Genomic DNA, 15304 nt, shown 5'->3' with positions numbered 1-15304 from the left:
GTGATTTCCTCCCACTTCCTGTTGTGGCTATGGGACAGGAAGTGAAGAGAAATCTCCCCAATAGGACACAGATAGAAAAAAACAAACAGACAGAAACAAACAAACATAAAACCCTCCCTAACGCTTTCCAAAAATGAAAATAATAAATACAAGTTTTTCCTATAGTTGTGTGTAAGATACAAGGGCAGGACCCGGTTTCAGTTTGTGGCATGTTGTTATACCTGTGTGCAAGGAATGTAATCTGTATCAGAAACATTTCAGCACACTCCCATCACCTTTGTACACAGCAAAAGTGGAAGCATATTTTTACATTTACCAGAAACAGAATATCGCAGAAACAAGACACTGGGCAATCTCTCCAGCAATGTGCGCCGCAGACAACAAGGAATTCATCCGTGATTTTCATCTTCCAGGAGGTTTCTCAGAGGACCAGACATACACCAGGGTGCTCCTGCAGCTGTTTGGTTATACCGGTCATGGCAAATCGGCTTTTGTCAACTCCTGCATCTATACCCTTGGAGAAGAAGAATTCTGGACCCATGCCACAACTGGATCAACTGAAACCGTTATCAGAAACATGTATGAACTTACTGATACCATCGCAATCGTGGACAACAGAGGATTCAGAACAAAGGACGGATTTCAGGAAGCGGTGGCTTATGCACAACTAGGTAATCTATAAAATATTTTCTTTGTCAACCTATTATGCTTGGGAGGAAAGTTCATACAATGGTAATGAAATGTCTCATAAAATATTTTTATATTGAATTCAGCTGCCCCAAATCTAATGAATTTGTTGCCATTTTTCACTTTTGAATAGAAAGTTGCAAAGACTGGAAAAATGTTGCCACAAACCTCTGACAATGAAGGAGGTCCTTTATGTCATATGTCAGCATTTTTGGTTGGTAGCATGGTGTAAGAAAACAAAAAAAAAAGACCGATGGACTATAACATAGACTATAATCCTATAAAGAAAACAGCAACAGATGGTGTCATGGTGAGAGAGATTCACTAAAGCAAATGTTCAATTAACCACCTCATTGCCACGCTATAGCTGAAAGATGACTACAGTTCTGAGTCTGGGACGGTGTCTATAGACGTCCTCCTAGAACGTGCTTCATAGGCCAAATTGCTCATCTTGCTGCCTCTTCCTTCTCAAGGTTTCTCTACATCAGGGGTCTCCAAACTTTCAAAACAAATGTTCAGTTTACTTTATGGGGGGTCGGACTGTGGCCAGTGGGAGTAGAAAATGCTCCGCCATCACAATGTCATAGGCTTGGTGGCAGGGCTTGTCTCCATCCCCTACCCACCTTTGAGCACTGTCCCTTGGTCCCACCTCTCAGTACAGTCCTTTTAGAGAATACAGAACCAAATATAATTTTGTGGTGCTGGGTAACTTGTATGGAACATGTTGATGATAACAAAAAAAGCAGTAGAATAGACCCCCTGCAGCCAGCAACAATAGATCACCTCCAAGAAAAAATAGACCCCCTCACAACAATATACCTCCCCCAGAAATAATAGACCCTTGCCAGAGACAATAGATCTCCTAGCAGCCAGCATCAGTAGATCCCTCCCAGCAACATAACACCCCCTCCAGCAGCAATAGTTCTCCCACAAGCCACAATAGAGCCCCCGTCAACAACCATAGACCCCCTGCAACAATAGATCCTCCAAGTGACAATTGATCCTCTACAAGCCAGCATCAATAGATACTCCAACACACCCCAGTATCCCTAGCCATAACATACATTTAGTGATTGAGGTGCTGGAACTGCATTCCCTTACATTCCCACCAAAAAAAGCCCTGCTTGGTGGTCAGTGGGAGGAATTGTGCCGCATCATTACTTTCAGTGGGAAGAATAGTACCCTATAATTAGTGTCAGTGGAAGGAATAGCACCCCATGATTGGTGTCAGTGTGAGAATTAATTCCCCATTTCTGATGTCAGGGGGAGTAATAGTCCCCTAAGGGCGAGATAAAGGCAAGAAAAAGGCCACATCTGGCCCACAGGCCTCAACCTGGAGACCCCTGCTCTAAGTCATTGCCACCTTCTCCTTTCTCCCTACTTCATGTCCTTAAAATGACAAGTACTGTAAGTGAGAAAACTGACTCTGCAAAGTGGTCATGCTCTAATCTTTAGTAAATTGGCCCCGATGTGTGACGTTATGGTGGACACCAGTCATGGGGTTCCTATAACTCTGGTATCTTTTTATGTCTGTCTGTTGTCACTCGCAGGTAATTTTCTCCCCTTGGATGAGGAAGTGGTGCTGACTAAGGACTTTGAGTGGATAATTTCCCTGGTGGAGGATTCTGACCTAACACCAAACTACACCGATTTTATTTTCCCCATATTTATTTACAGGTATGGATCTATAGAAAGCTTTGCATACATTGTTATGACAAAAAATAATATTTGATGTATGTTTTGTTCTGCTTTGCATGACTGTAATTGGCTATAAAGTATAACCACTTGTGGACCGTCCCATGTACTGTTACTGCGGCAGGTCAGCCGCTTTGCGCTGGGAACATACATGTATGAGATCCGGCATTTCCGGGTATGGGGAGAGCATGCGGGCGCAATGCCCCATCTGTGCTGTCATTCGGTATAGAACAAGTTGGTCAGCAGGTTCCAGCCAATGATTTATGACCGGGACCTGCTGATCAGCTTAGCGAATCACAGTACAGCGCCCTGTGTTTACTAAAAACAAAGAGCTCTGTGCATAGAGCACCAATGTGCCTGTTTCACACATCACGCACATTACACATTGGTAGGCACACAATTAACCCTTTGATTGCCCCTAGATGTTAACCCCTTCTCAGCCAGTGTCTTTAGTACAATGACAGTATACAGCATTATCACTGAAAACTGTATCAGTATCACTGGCGATGTCAGTGTCAGTCAGTTCACACCCCAGTGTCAATTAGGGGTTTATTTACTAAAACTGGAGAGTTCAAAATCAGGGTCATTTCTACATAGAAACCAATAAATTGGACACATAAATTGGTTGAATGTCTTAATCAAGAAATATTACAGAATTCAGATTGCAGTCATAATTTATACATGCCTAATGAAATATTACACACTTTTAAGAGACGTGTTCTACAGGACACCACTGACTCACACAATTTGAGGTGGGGGGGGGGTTATGTTAGCCCAGGGGTGTCACATTCAGGTTCATTGCAGGTTGCATCAATATTATGATTGCCCTCAAAAGGCCAGTTGTATCTATAAGACTAGAAGTCCAGTGCACCCCCCCCCCCATCCTGTACATCAGATGTCAAAACCCTCCTCACCATCAGAAGTCAAGTGTTCCCCACCAGGGATGGATCCAGCCTGTCCGATCTGGGAGTGTAATACAAATGTCAGGAGGGCAGAAACTGGGAGGTCAGCAGGGCAGAGCACAGGGGTCAGCAGAGCTGAGGATAGATTACAGCAGAGTTGAGGGCAGGGGGTCAGCAGAATGGAGGGCAGGGGGTCACAACTGGCAGGGCAGATGACTGGGGTCACTGCAGGCAGGGCGGAGGACAGGAGTTACAACTGGCAGGGCGGAGGACAGGGATCACAACTGGCAGGGCAGAGGACAGGGGGACACAACTAGCAGGGCAGAGGGCAGAGGGCAGGAGTCCCAACTGGCAGGGTGGAGGACAGGGGTCCCAACTGGCAGGGTGGAGGACAGGGGCCACTGCTGACAGGGCAGAGGACAGGGGTCACAACTGGCAGGGTGGAGGAGAGGGGTCACAACTTGCAAAGCAGAGGACAGGGGTCATAACTAGCAGGGCAGAGGACAGGGGTCACTGCTGGCAGAGCTGAGGACAGGGGTCACGGCAGGGCAGAGGACAGGGGCTCACTGCTGGTGGGGCAGAGGACAGGGGGTCACTGCTGGCGGGGCAGAGGACAGGGGGTCACTGCTGGCGGGGCAGAGGACAGGGGTTCACTGCTGGCAGGGCAGAGGACAGGGGTCACTGCTGGCAGGGCAGAGGACAGGGGTCACTGCTGACAGGGCAGAGGACAGGGGTCACTGCTGACAGGGCACTCAGCAGAGCTACTTCTTCCATCCCTGCACTGCACACAGCCTGAGCACAGTCAGCAGAATTCCTCCTCCCCACAGATAGCTTTGGCTTTGTTGGACCCAACTAAAAACTTGGGGGGGGGGGGGGCAAAGCACACTCCAGAACCCCCCTAGTCCTGGTCATATTTCCCACCCTTCCTTATATCACAGTGCACTCCCTACCTTGTTCTGCAGCCAGGAAGAAGAGCAGAGGGGGCTGGAGATCTGGGTGTGGAGCTGGGAAGCAGACTCAGAACTGTAGCCATTTCATGTGGGGCTGTCCTGCAGCAGTTTGTGTCCCATCCTCTACCCACAAGTCCATATTCAGAGGTCTGTCTTTCTCAGCTAGTCTTCCCAATCATTTATAGACATACAAGATGTCAGGAGGTGAATCAACTTTCCTATCTAAAAAAAAATGAAATATCTTTGAAGAAAGTTGATATATAAGGACACTAAACTTTGGTTTTCTTCTAGTGCGAGGCACAAACTTCCACAGGAGCAACTTGATGAAGTGCACAGTTTTTTCAAGAACTGCAATGAAATGACAGGTAACTTCACTTCTCAGATGTTACAGCTGTGTACAAATTGGCCAGTGGCAGGATAGTCTTGTATCAGTGAAAACAGAGGCAGCCTCAGTGAACTGTTGGGCAGTTTCCATCCACCAGTCAATGTGGACCTCTGAACACTTGATGAAAACACATTTCACTGCTAAGTCTACCTGAAGAACATCTTTGTTGACTTAAGGGATTCAAAAAAGAATAGAGTGAGGTGACTCTTCTATCAGCCAAGATGATTGTAAAAGAAAAAAAAAATTAATTAATAGCTCACTTACCATGACTGAAAGTATATACGCAGGTCTGGTCAAAGAAATGTATCCCTCACACCTTCACCTCCCCTTCCATAAGTTCTTGAATCACATTGTGGTGGTATCTATGATGGAGGAAGAGTCCTAGGACGCTATGACCATTATTCAAGGTCATTGAACAACAAGGTGTGAATTTGTTTGGAACCCATGCAAGCTCTCTGTCAGAATGGAGAGGGCACAAGTGGTTAAGGGTTCCACTTGCTATGAACCAAAACAGCACATTTTTAAGTAGCAATAAAAAAAAAAACTAAATCCGGGGCACTCACTCATGTCACTCTTCTTTATGTAACTCTTCTTTATTTAAAGGAGAAATATCTCCCCCCCCCCCAAAAAAAAAATATATTACAGTACATACAGTTTTTTTTTTTTATTTAAATATTTATTAATTTTTCATAGAGATAACAATACACTTTCATCTTTTTCATAATAAATACACAATTCCTTCTTATCCTTTATTTTTCCCTTCTTAAAACATTACCCCCTCCCCCCCAAAAACCCCCCCACTCTGCGTTCTTCCCTGCTTTCTGTCTAAAGCAAGCGTATCCTACCCCTCTTCTCTTCTCATTTCTATTGCTTCATATATATTCGTTTGAAGTACAAAATCTTCCCATTTCTCCCATCTCCTATTATATATCTCCATCTTACCTTCTTGGATATAGTATAATTTCTCCATCTTACTGATCTGATTTACTCTCTCTACCCAATCCTTTTCTCTCGGAACCTCTAAACTATGCCAGAATCTAGGTATCAACCCCTTTGCTGCATTCACATAGTACCATATACCCGAATCCTTGTATTTATTCACTGGTATATCTGTCTTATGTAACAAACACACTTCTGGATCTAATTCTATCTTTATCCCTGAGATTTTCTCTATTAAGTTGACCATTTTCTCCCAAAAACTTTGAATCCTTGGGCACTCCCACCAAATATGAAACCACGTACCAATCCCTCCACACCCACGCCAGCACTCTTGTGTTCTCTCTATACCCATTTTATGTTCTACCTTTGGTGTGATGTGCCATCTTACCAAACTTTTATAATTTACCTCCACTTCTCTCATGCTGATATTTTCATGTGTGAGTCTATATATTTTCCTCTGTTTATCCTCATCTATCTCTGTCCCCAAGTCCTTTTCCCATTTTTCTATATACATTGGTTTTACCTCCGTGACTAATTCAGTGAGAATTTTATATATTTTTGCCGTGCCCCGTTTCCCCTCTCCCCATGATTCCAACAACTTCTCAAATAAGTTCCAATCCATTCTCCCTCTCATAGGTTTCGGAAGACTCTCAACAAAGTGTTTTAATTGATGATATTTCCACTCATCAATCTTAATAAAAAGTTCCCCTCCACCTTTCTTTAAATCTTTTAATGTTTTCAATTTCTGTCCATCCATAATATCCCTTAATTGAATGTCTTCCTTTTTAATCCATTTTCCCATAATCCCCTCTATACCTGGTGGAAAATATTCCATATTTCTTAGTGACATTAATTGTGAATTAAAATCCCACTTCATACGTTTATGTAAATTATCCCAAACCTTTAAAACATTCAGTGTATACACACTCGTGGTATTTTTTAAACCTCTATATTGTATTGGTGCCCATATGCTTCTACTCAGGTCAACTCCACTCAGTTCGTTCTCTATCTTAACCCACCTTTTCCCCCTTATATTGTGTGTCCAGTCATAAATTCTTGTTAAAACTACAGCATTATAGTATCTCCTAAAATCTGGCACTCCCAATCCCCCTCCCTCTTTACCTCTACTCATCAGGTCATAGGATATTCTAGGTTTTTTATTTTTCCATATAAATTTTGTTATCATCTTTTTAATTTCTTTAAAAAAGGCCTCTGGGAGACTTATTGGGATCATCTGAAATTTATACAAGACTTTGGGTACAATTATCATTTTTATCAGATTTATTCGTCCTAACCAAGAGGGAATTTCTCTTCCCATTATCTTCAGTTCCTCTTTGATCTCATTTAGAAGAGCAATATAATTTATACAATTTTGTATATGAAGCAGTAAGTTTAACCCCTAAATATTTTATCTCTGTATCTCTCCATATAAAAGGGAATTCTCTTTGTATCTTTTCTTTCTCACCATTTGGAAGATTTACTTTTAAGATCTCAGTTTTTGTCGGGTTGATTTTTAAGTTTGATATTTCCCCATACTCTTTTAAACTTCTTATTAAATTCGGGAGTGTTATCCTAGGATTTCCCACATAAAACAACAGGTCGTCTGCAAAAGCTGCCACTTTATGTTCAGTTTCCCCTCTTTGTATTCCCTTTATATCTACATTCTTCCTAATTGTTTCCAACAAGGGTTCCAATGATAATACATACAACAATGGGGACAGTGGGCATCCCTGTCTTGTCCCGTTTGACATCCCAATGGGCTCAGACTTTTCACCATTTACCAAAATAACCGTGGATGGCATTTTATACAACTTTCCTATCCACTCCCTCATTCTACCACCTACTCCCATGATCTCTAGGGTATCCATCATAAAGCTCCAGTTTACTCTATCAAAAGCTTTTTCAGCATCGATCGAGAGCACCACTGCCGGGGTTTTCCCTTTTTTAGCTTTCTGGATCAGCAACAAAGTTCTGATTCCGTTCTCTCTACCCTCTCTCCCTGATACAAAACCAACCTGATCTCCCTGAATCCATTCCGGCATCTTTCATCCTATTTGCTAAGACCCTTGCATATAACTTTGTATCTATATTTAGAAGTGCGATTGGCGTATAACTAGAGCATTGAGTAGCGTCCTTCCCTTCCTTATGTATAAGTGTTATATGGGCTTGTAGGGATTCCTGTCTAATCTCCATTTCTCCACCCAGGGCATTCATATACTCCTTCAATTTAGGTATTAACAGTTCACTATTTTTTTTATAATACCTCACGGTATATCCATCTGGGCCAGGGCTTTTCCCCACCTTAGTATCTTTCAACGCTATCTTTATTTCCTCCTGTGTAATTTCCAACTCCAGGGATTTCAATAGATCTTCATCTATCTTTGGTAGTCCTGCATTTTTTAAATATGCCCTTCTTTTTTCTCTGTTTTCATTTTCACTATTATTTGCTAAATTCTGGGAATTAATATTATACAGCTTGCTATAATATTCCTTGAATACCTTCCCAATCTCTTTAGTAGAGTGAGCCATTTCTCCCTTGGGATTTCTTATTTTTCTATATAATTTCTATTTTTCTTTTTTCTCAGGGTTCTCATTAAGTGTTTTCCTGGTCGATCTCCCCATCTATACCTCTCCACTGCTACTTTATTGAGTACTCTCCTCCTTTCTTCTTCCATTAATATCTCCAACTCCTTCTTCTTTCCTAATACCTTCTGCCTTATCTCACTTGTTATTCTATTTTTATGGATCTGTTCCAGGTCGTATATTTATTTTAAGAGCCCTGTCAGTTTCTTACTCCTTTCCTTTTTCTTTTTTGCCCCTAGCATGATCAATATACCCCTAATATATACCTTATGGGATTCCCAGACAGTGGCCACTGATACATCCCCTGTTTCATTCTCTTGAAAGTATCTTTCCATCTCTTTTCTGATCTGCTGATCGATCTCTTGATCTAATAAAAGGACCTCATTTAACCTCCATCCTACCCCCCTTGTCAACTGCCTCCCCCATCTTACCTTCATTATAACTGGGGCATGGTCTGAGATAGTCATTGTCTCTATTTCTTCTTTAACCACCCTCTCAATAAGTTGATGGTCTACCATTATATAATCCAATCTCGAGTAAGTCTCGTGTGCATTAGAGAAGAAGGTATAGTCTCTTTCCTTTCCATGCGTTATTCTCCATATGTCCACTAGTTGGCCCTCATGTATCTCCTTCTTTAAGGTCTTCATAGACCTACCTCCCTCTCGTTGCACACGAGAAGTTGTATCCATCTGTGGGTCTAAACATAAGTTCAGATCTCCCGCCACTATCAATCTTCCCTTTTTAAAATCCATCAGCTTTCTTAGTATCCCTTTCAGGTATACTTCAGGTCTCTTATTTGGGCAGTATATATTCGCTATTGTACACTCTATTTCCTGCAATCTACCTTTCAAAAACAAAAATCTCCCCTCAGGATCCGTCACTCTATCCTCTACCTCCCACCTTACATTTTTAGCAAACCCAATTGCCACCCCCTTAGCTCTCTTAATTGGGGAGTCTGCATAAAACCATGTTGGATAGTTTCTAGTGATTAATTTAATATTTGACTTAATCTCAAAATGCGTCTCCTGTAAAAAAACTACCGAAGCTTCTCTATGTTGCAACTCCTTAAATAGCTTAAATCTCTTCCCAGGACTGTTCAACCCCTTTACATTGTAGGTTATAAACTTTATATCTTCCATATGTCTTGTATACATCTCCTCACTATGCAGAGTATTTTTAAAAATTTCCCCCTATACCATCCTTCTCCCCCTCCCTCACCATATCCCTCCCCTTTCCCCTCCCCCCTCCCCAACCTCCTCCCCCTCCTAGGCCTCCTTTGCCTATGGATCATGTTCCACCTTTGATCCCTCTATAAGGGTTCGACTCCAACTATGACCGCTCACCTTCCCCCCCTCCTCCCCAATGTCTCCTTATCTATTGTCTCTCTATTTCCTCTTTTAACCAACTGCCATCTACCAGTGTCCAACTCTCCCTCTTCCACTTCCCAACCCGGTATCACTTGTCTCTGCAGTCCAAGTTTATCACAGAAGTCTTCTAAATCTTCCGGAAATTTTAAGATAGCTGTAATTCCATCCCTCCACCCAATTAAACTTGTATCACGGCCCCATCTGTATTTCACATTATGTTTTTTCATCACTTCTAATAGGGGTTTCAGTGATCTCTTCCTTCTCAGAGTCTCTGGTGTTAAATCTGCAAAAATTTGAATAATTTTCTCTCCGTATATAATATTTGTTTTTCCTTTAATCTTTTTCCATATCTCTTCTCTATCTCCGTAGTTATGGAATTTAACAATTATATCTCTTGGTTTTTCTATCCCTTTGTCTTGTTGATACTTTCCAATCCTGTATACTCCGTCCAATTTAAACATCTCCTCATCCACTTTATCCATTATGGAGTTCAAAATTTTGCCAATTAGCTCTTTTAAGTCTTTTAAATCTTCCCTCTGTGATAGTTCTGGGACTCCTCTTACTCTGAGATTATTTCTCCTTTCTCTATTTTCTTGTTCTTCCATCTTATAGAGCAATCTCCTTTGTTCTTTTCTATCTTCTAATATCCTTTTTTCTAATTTTGGGATGGTTTGGGTATAATTTTGCACTTTTTCCTCCATTTCTTCCACCCTAGTTAACAATTGTCCCATTTCTTCCCGAATCATCCCCATTTCATGCTTCATTGATTTTTCCAAGCCTTTAAACATCTCCGCCATTTCTTTTTTATTAGGTATTTGCATATCTCTTTCACAATCTCTCAGATCATGGCTTTCCATTAATTGTTGGCTATTATATACCGGGCCCAGGGAGAGTCTCGGGCTATTATCCAGACTTATTTCCAATTCACTTTTTTCATTTATTGCCTGAGATCTTTCTGGGGTAACATTTCCTTGTGACACATACTTCTTGATCGTACCAGTTTGTGAGTTCTTAGGCCCACTCCCTTTGATGTTTTTATCTTTCATTTTATTTTTAAAGCCTTTACTCTTGTTTCTTGCTCTCCTGGACACCTACTCCTCCCGATCTTCAGACCCGCCCTAGGAATCCCCTATCTCTTTTATTTTCAGATTGTATAATTAATGCAACGTCTTACCATAGTCATCTGAAAGTCTAATACGAGGAATCAATGTATATAAGGCTCCACTGTATAGGTCCAATATATAATATAGAATAAGACCTGCAGGAAGGCCCACGGTCCTCACTCACCCTTCACGTTGGGATATCACTCCAGAAGCAGTCCTCTTTTCTCATTATAGGTTCTTAAGGGGATTCCTGTGGGTCTAATATAGCTCAAATCACTTATCTTTCCCATCCGATATGTCCTTATTTTGGAGGTGATGTGCTGGTATATATTAGGTTATAGATTGGGAAAGATATAGAAGTTTAGAGGGTTAGCCTTATTGTAGCAGTGGTGTCAGGCAATAGGAATAGTATGATGCAGGAGTGGTATGGCAGCAGGGAGATTTTGAGGTCTTAGGAAGATAGGGTGGAGATGATGTAATGTGAAAGGAGTGTGTTGGTTTACCTCCGCCACTTCTCCTACTTGTTTGTATATCAGGCAAGCTCTCCCACACCCGGATCTCCCAAGGCTTCTCTGCGGCTGCCCACGTGTCGGTGCCGCACCACTGCCTCGTCCGTCTCAGTATTGTCTCCCTGGCAACCTCACTCCCCCTCCGAAGCCGGCTTTCTCCTGGCTCCTGGCTCCTAGGCTATCTGACTGACAGCCCGACCGTCTCCCCGGCAACTCCACTCCTCCTCCACCGGACGTCAGAGGAGAGCCCCGAGGCGTTCCTCTCCCAACTCTCTGCCAGATCTCTCTCTCTCAGGTCTAGGAAGCCGACCGTCTCCAGGGACACGGACACCACGCACCGTCTCCAGTCGGGTGAGTCATCGCTCACCCTCGATGCAGCTGGTCTCTCTATAGGAGACTCCTGGGGAGGATAAACCAGGGAAGGCTAACGGAGAGTGCTTACTGCGCGCTCTCCCATGCCGTCATAGTCAGGCTCCACCCCACCACCCAGTTTTCAAGCTCTCTGTCAGAATGGAGAGGGCACAAGTGGTTAAGGGTTCCACTTGCTATGAACCAAAACAGCACATTTTTAAGTAGCAATAAAAAAAATCCGGGGCACTCACTCATGTCACTCTTCTTTATGTAACTCTTCTTTATTTAAAGGAGAAATATCTCCCCCCCCCAAAAAAAAAAATATATTACAGTACATACAGTTGTGTTCAAAATAATAGCAGTGTGTTGAAAAAAGTGAATAAAGCTGAAAATCCTTCTAATAGCTTTTATTTCCATCCACACAAATGCATTGGGAAAACGACACATTCTATTCCAAATCAAAACATGAAGAAAAATATATCAAATTTGCGTTGTTAATCCAAAAAATTTGAAGAAAAGTGAATATTAGACGGTTCAAAAAAATAGCAGTGACTGACAGTCACCAGCTCTTTGCTCTGCCCCTCAGCACTCACTGGAACGCTGAGCTGTGGAGGGGGCGAGAGGGGCTGCCTCAGTCTCTCAGCAACTTGCTGCCAGTCCAGGCTGCTGGGTAAATCCCGACAGTAGAGTTGGGATCGATCCAGCGCCTGGACTAGCTGAGTGACATCTGTTGGCTGAAAGTGGGCCACAGTCATGCAGAATGAACTGCACTCCTGTGATCCATAGGAGAAATAGGGCCAAGAAAAGCTTTGCAATTTAAATTGCAATTGACACAACACCTTGACACTCCTCACCAACTGAGGACTGGAAAGCTGCAATATATTACATTTGTGTTCTTGTGTTCACATACACTTTCATTATTTCGTTTTTGTGATCATATACAATTGTACAGCATTTTCTCCCTCTACATATATTTTGTATAAATACACAAATGGCCAGTAATGCACCTGTCCTTGAATGCAGAAAATCTACGATCACTGCCAGGGTTGCCATTTTTATAATTTTTTTCATTTAAAAAAAAAAAAAAAAAGAGAACAAAGCGGCATACAGAAAAACAAAGAAAGTTCACAACTGAACCTTGATAAACAATATTTAATAAATCTAAAGATACAATTATTCCATAGAGATGCCATTTTGAATGTGACACAGCGCCTGTAATGTGATCTCAGGTTCTGCACTGAATTATGAGAGTTGTCAGGAGCCATATGCAGGTTCCCATTGACATGGATATAAAGAAGAACATTTCTTGCTGCACACTGAAAAGGAAAGGCCATTCTTAATATGACCAGAAAAATAAACTTGTTAATGGTAGTGAACTCTTGGAAGTTTACATTTTCAACTGAACTTTCCTATTTTTTTATTATAATGACAGGGGTTGTTCCTATTGTTGTCCTTACACACAAGTTAAAGAACGACTACAGAGACTTAGAAGACAAGTTTAGACGTGCGGGAGCAGAAAAAGTGCTGGCCATTGAGAATTACACCCCCACGGACCACATGAAGTTTCGGGGGCGGTGCAATGATATACAGAAAGTGATCGTGGAAGCTTTGAAAGAAGTAAGATTCCGCCTGGCACAGCCAAGGAATCCAATGAGAGAACGTATACAGCGCAAGAAGGTCCTTCTGAAATTTGTATATGAATTTATGGTTGCCGAGACAAAAGCAAAAGCTAAAAAACAGGAATATGAGAGGCTGAAAGCTCTGGCAGATAAAAGATTGTTTAAAAGGTTTCCGTATGATAACTAAAACACACTTTTATGGTTCTCGTGTATAAAGACCACTGCAGAAAAAAATAAAAAAAGGAAAAGTAGGTGGTGATCAAAGTTATCGAATTGGACCTTCCCCAATGCTGACATAAAGCTTTGCTAACTGTCTTCCAGAAACAGCTAAATACATAATAAAAGTTACTACTAGTTCCCACCAGTGCTTCTTATGTAGAGCTACCCCCGCAGGGGCTGCTTGTATCTTGCCCAGCCCTTCCCCTAGATCTTCTCCCACAGCCAAGCACACCACATTTCTTATACCAGGTGCACACAACGTTCACTTATTACTCCAATCATCAGTCTGGGGGTTCTAGCTTCTCTGTTGTCTTTATTTCATTGGAACTGGGAAAGGGAAGGGATATAATAGGATACTCCGAATCAAACTATGCCCAATTGAGGACAGCTTATCTGTGGGCTTTCCTTAGTGAATCTGTGTAGCCGACTGTACAAACATGGAGCAAAGCCCCCCGCCCCCATAGTAAAACACTCCCTACACACAGTTAACCCTTTGATCGCCCCTCATGTTAACCCCTTCCTGCCCAGTGCCATTAGTACAGTGTCAGTGCTTTTTTTTAGTACTGATCCCTGTGTTGGTGTCACTGGGGATGTCAGTGGCAGTTAGTTCCCCCCAGTGTCAGAATGTTCACCGCAGTCCCGCTATAAGTCACTGATTGCCACCATTACTAATAAAAAATAAATCCCAGTATCTTTACCGCTATCTGAAAATGCTATAACATTCACATAAATCAATTCATTTCCACGTATTAGCAAAGACATGTCGCAGAATACATTGTAGCATAAATGTATGACAGAATTTGATTTTTTTAAAAATTTTTACTGAACATGTTTAATAGCAAAAAGTAAAAAAAAATGTTTCTCAAAATTTATAGTGCAAAAAAAACCGCACAGGCGATCAAATACCACCGAAAGAAAGCTCAATTTGTAGGAAAAAAAGGACGTAAATTTAATTTGGGTGCAGCGTTGCATGACTGCGCAATTGTCAGTTAAAGTAATGCAGCACCGTAACGCAAAAAATGGATTGGTCAGGAAGGGGGGGGGGGAATCCTCTGGAGGGGGAGGGGTTTAGAAGGAGACCACGCTATACTAAACTAGACTATATAGATCCTGGAAACCTACATAAGGGGGCGCTACACTTCCATAGCAAAAAACCTAGGTATTCCATCATATGACCACTGATATCACAAATACATCCCCATCCTCCTCTGAACAATTGCTACAGAAAAAAAAACAGCTAATCTAAATATCCCTTTTATTCACCTAAATCCATGGTCATGTGATGTACTGAGCACTGAGTCTGTTGTCATCAAGATTACAAAATAGTGGGAGGGTCCTCATTCAGGTGGTCTCTCACTGGGTGATGATGATGCTTCCTATTGGCTGTCCAGCAAGGGGGGCTCAAAAGATTGTGAGCCGGACTGCGGCCGGCGTGGATGGAAATGCTGGATTGCTGGCAAAGCCCAGCGGTGGGTGGAAGGCTCAAGCAAGTGATCTGATTTGAAAGACTTAAAAGAAAAAAAAAAAAAACAATTTTAATGGGGGGAGGGTACTGAGATGGATTGGGTAACGGTCAGAGGGAAGGACTTTAAGGGGTTTCCAGTTGAAGTAACCTTCAGTAATGCTGCCATAACGCTTCCATTTCTTCCCTAAAAATATGGGAGCCTTTCCTCATCTCCTCTAAACATTCTGTTTATGGCAGGGCCAGATCTAGCCAGTATGATATGGGGGTGCAGTAATAAATGTCAGGGGGGCAGAGGATATGAGGTCTGCAGGGCAGTGTACACAAACAGGAATGAATAGCGGAGTGTACAGGTCAGAGGACGGGGTTAGCAGAACAGAGGGCAGGAATCAGCAGTTTGGAGGGCAGGGTACCGATGGACTTCTGTACAACCAGCTTCTAGGAACATTTCCACCCGATCAGCACCGCCAGTTATAGCCGGCAGCACTGATCAGTGCTAAGGATCTCCGCTGTCAGAACACAACCTACCATAA

The 15304-nt window shown here is 42.3% G+C and overlaps 1 protein-coding gene across 1 annotated transcript; it reads left to right on the top strand.

The window, feature by feature from the left end:
- The first annotated feature begins 258 nt into the window (after positions 1-258).
- LOC149457602 (uncharacterized) lies at positions 259-13451 on the top strand. Its single transcript, XM_089683460.1, has 4 exons — positions 259-671; positions 2238-2364; positions 4526-4599; positions 12904-13451. Exons 1-4 carry the CDS (start codon positions 365-367, stop codon positions 13275-13277), a joined length of 882 nt encoding a protein of 293 aa, XP_089539586.1. The 5' UTR covers positions 259-364; the 3' UTR covers positions 13278-13451.
- The last annotated feature ends 1853 nt before the right edge of the window (positions 13452-15304 follow it).

This window comes from Staurois parvus, unplaced genomic scaffold, assembly GCF_062004578.1.
Source record: "Staurois parvus isolate SC_StPar_1 unplaced genomic scaffold, SC_StPar_1.0 ptg000311l, whole genome shotgun sequence".
Lineage (NCBI taxonomy): Eukaryota > Metazoa > Chordata > Amphibia > Anura > Ranidae > Staurois > Staurois parvus.
This window is presented reverse-complemented; position numbering and strand designations above follow the sequence as displayed.

Coding starts and splice junctions, on each gene's coding strand:
- LOC149457602 (XM_089683460.1), top strand. CDS start 365: ATGTGCGCCGCAGACAACAAGGAATTCATCCGTGATTTTCATCTTCCA. Junction 2,365..4,525: donor TTCCCCATATTTATTTACAG/GTATGGATCTAT, acceptor GTTTTCTTCTAG/TGCGAGGCACAAACTTCCAC. Junction 4,600..12,903: donor GAACTGCAATGAAATGACAG/GTAACTTCACTT, acceptor TTATAATGACAG/GGGTTGTTCCTATTGTTGTC.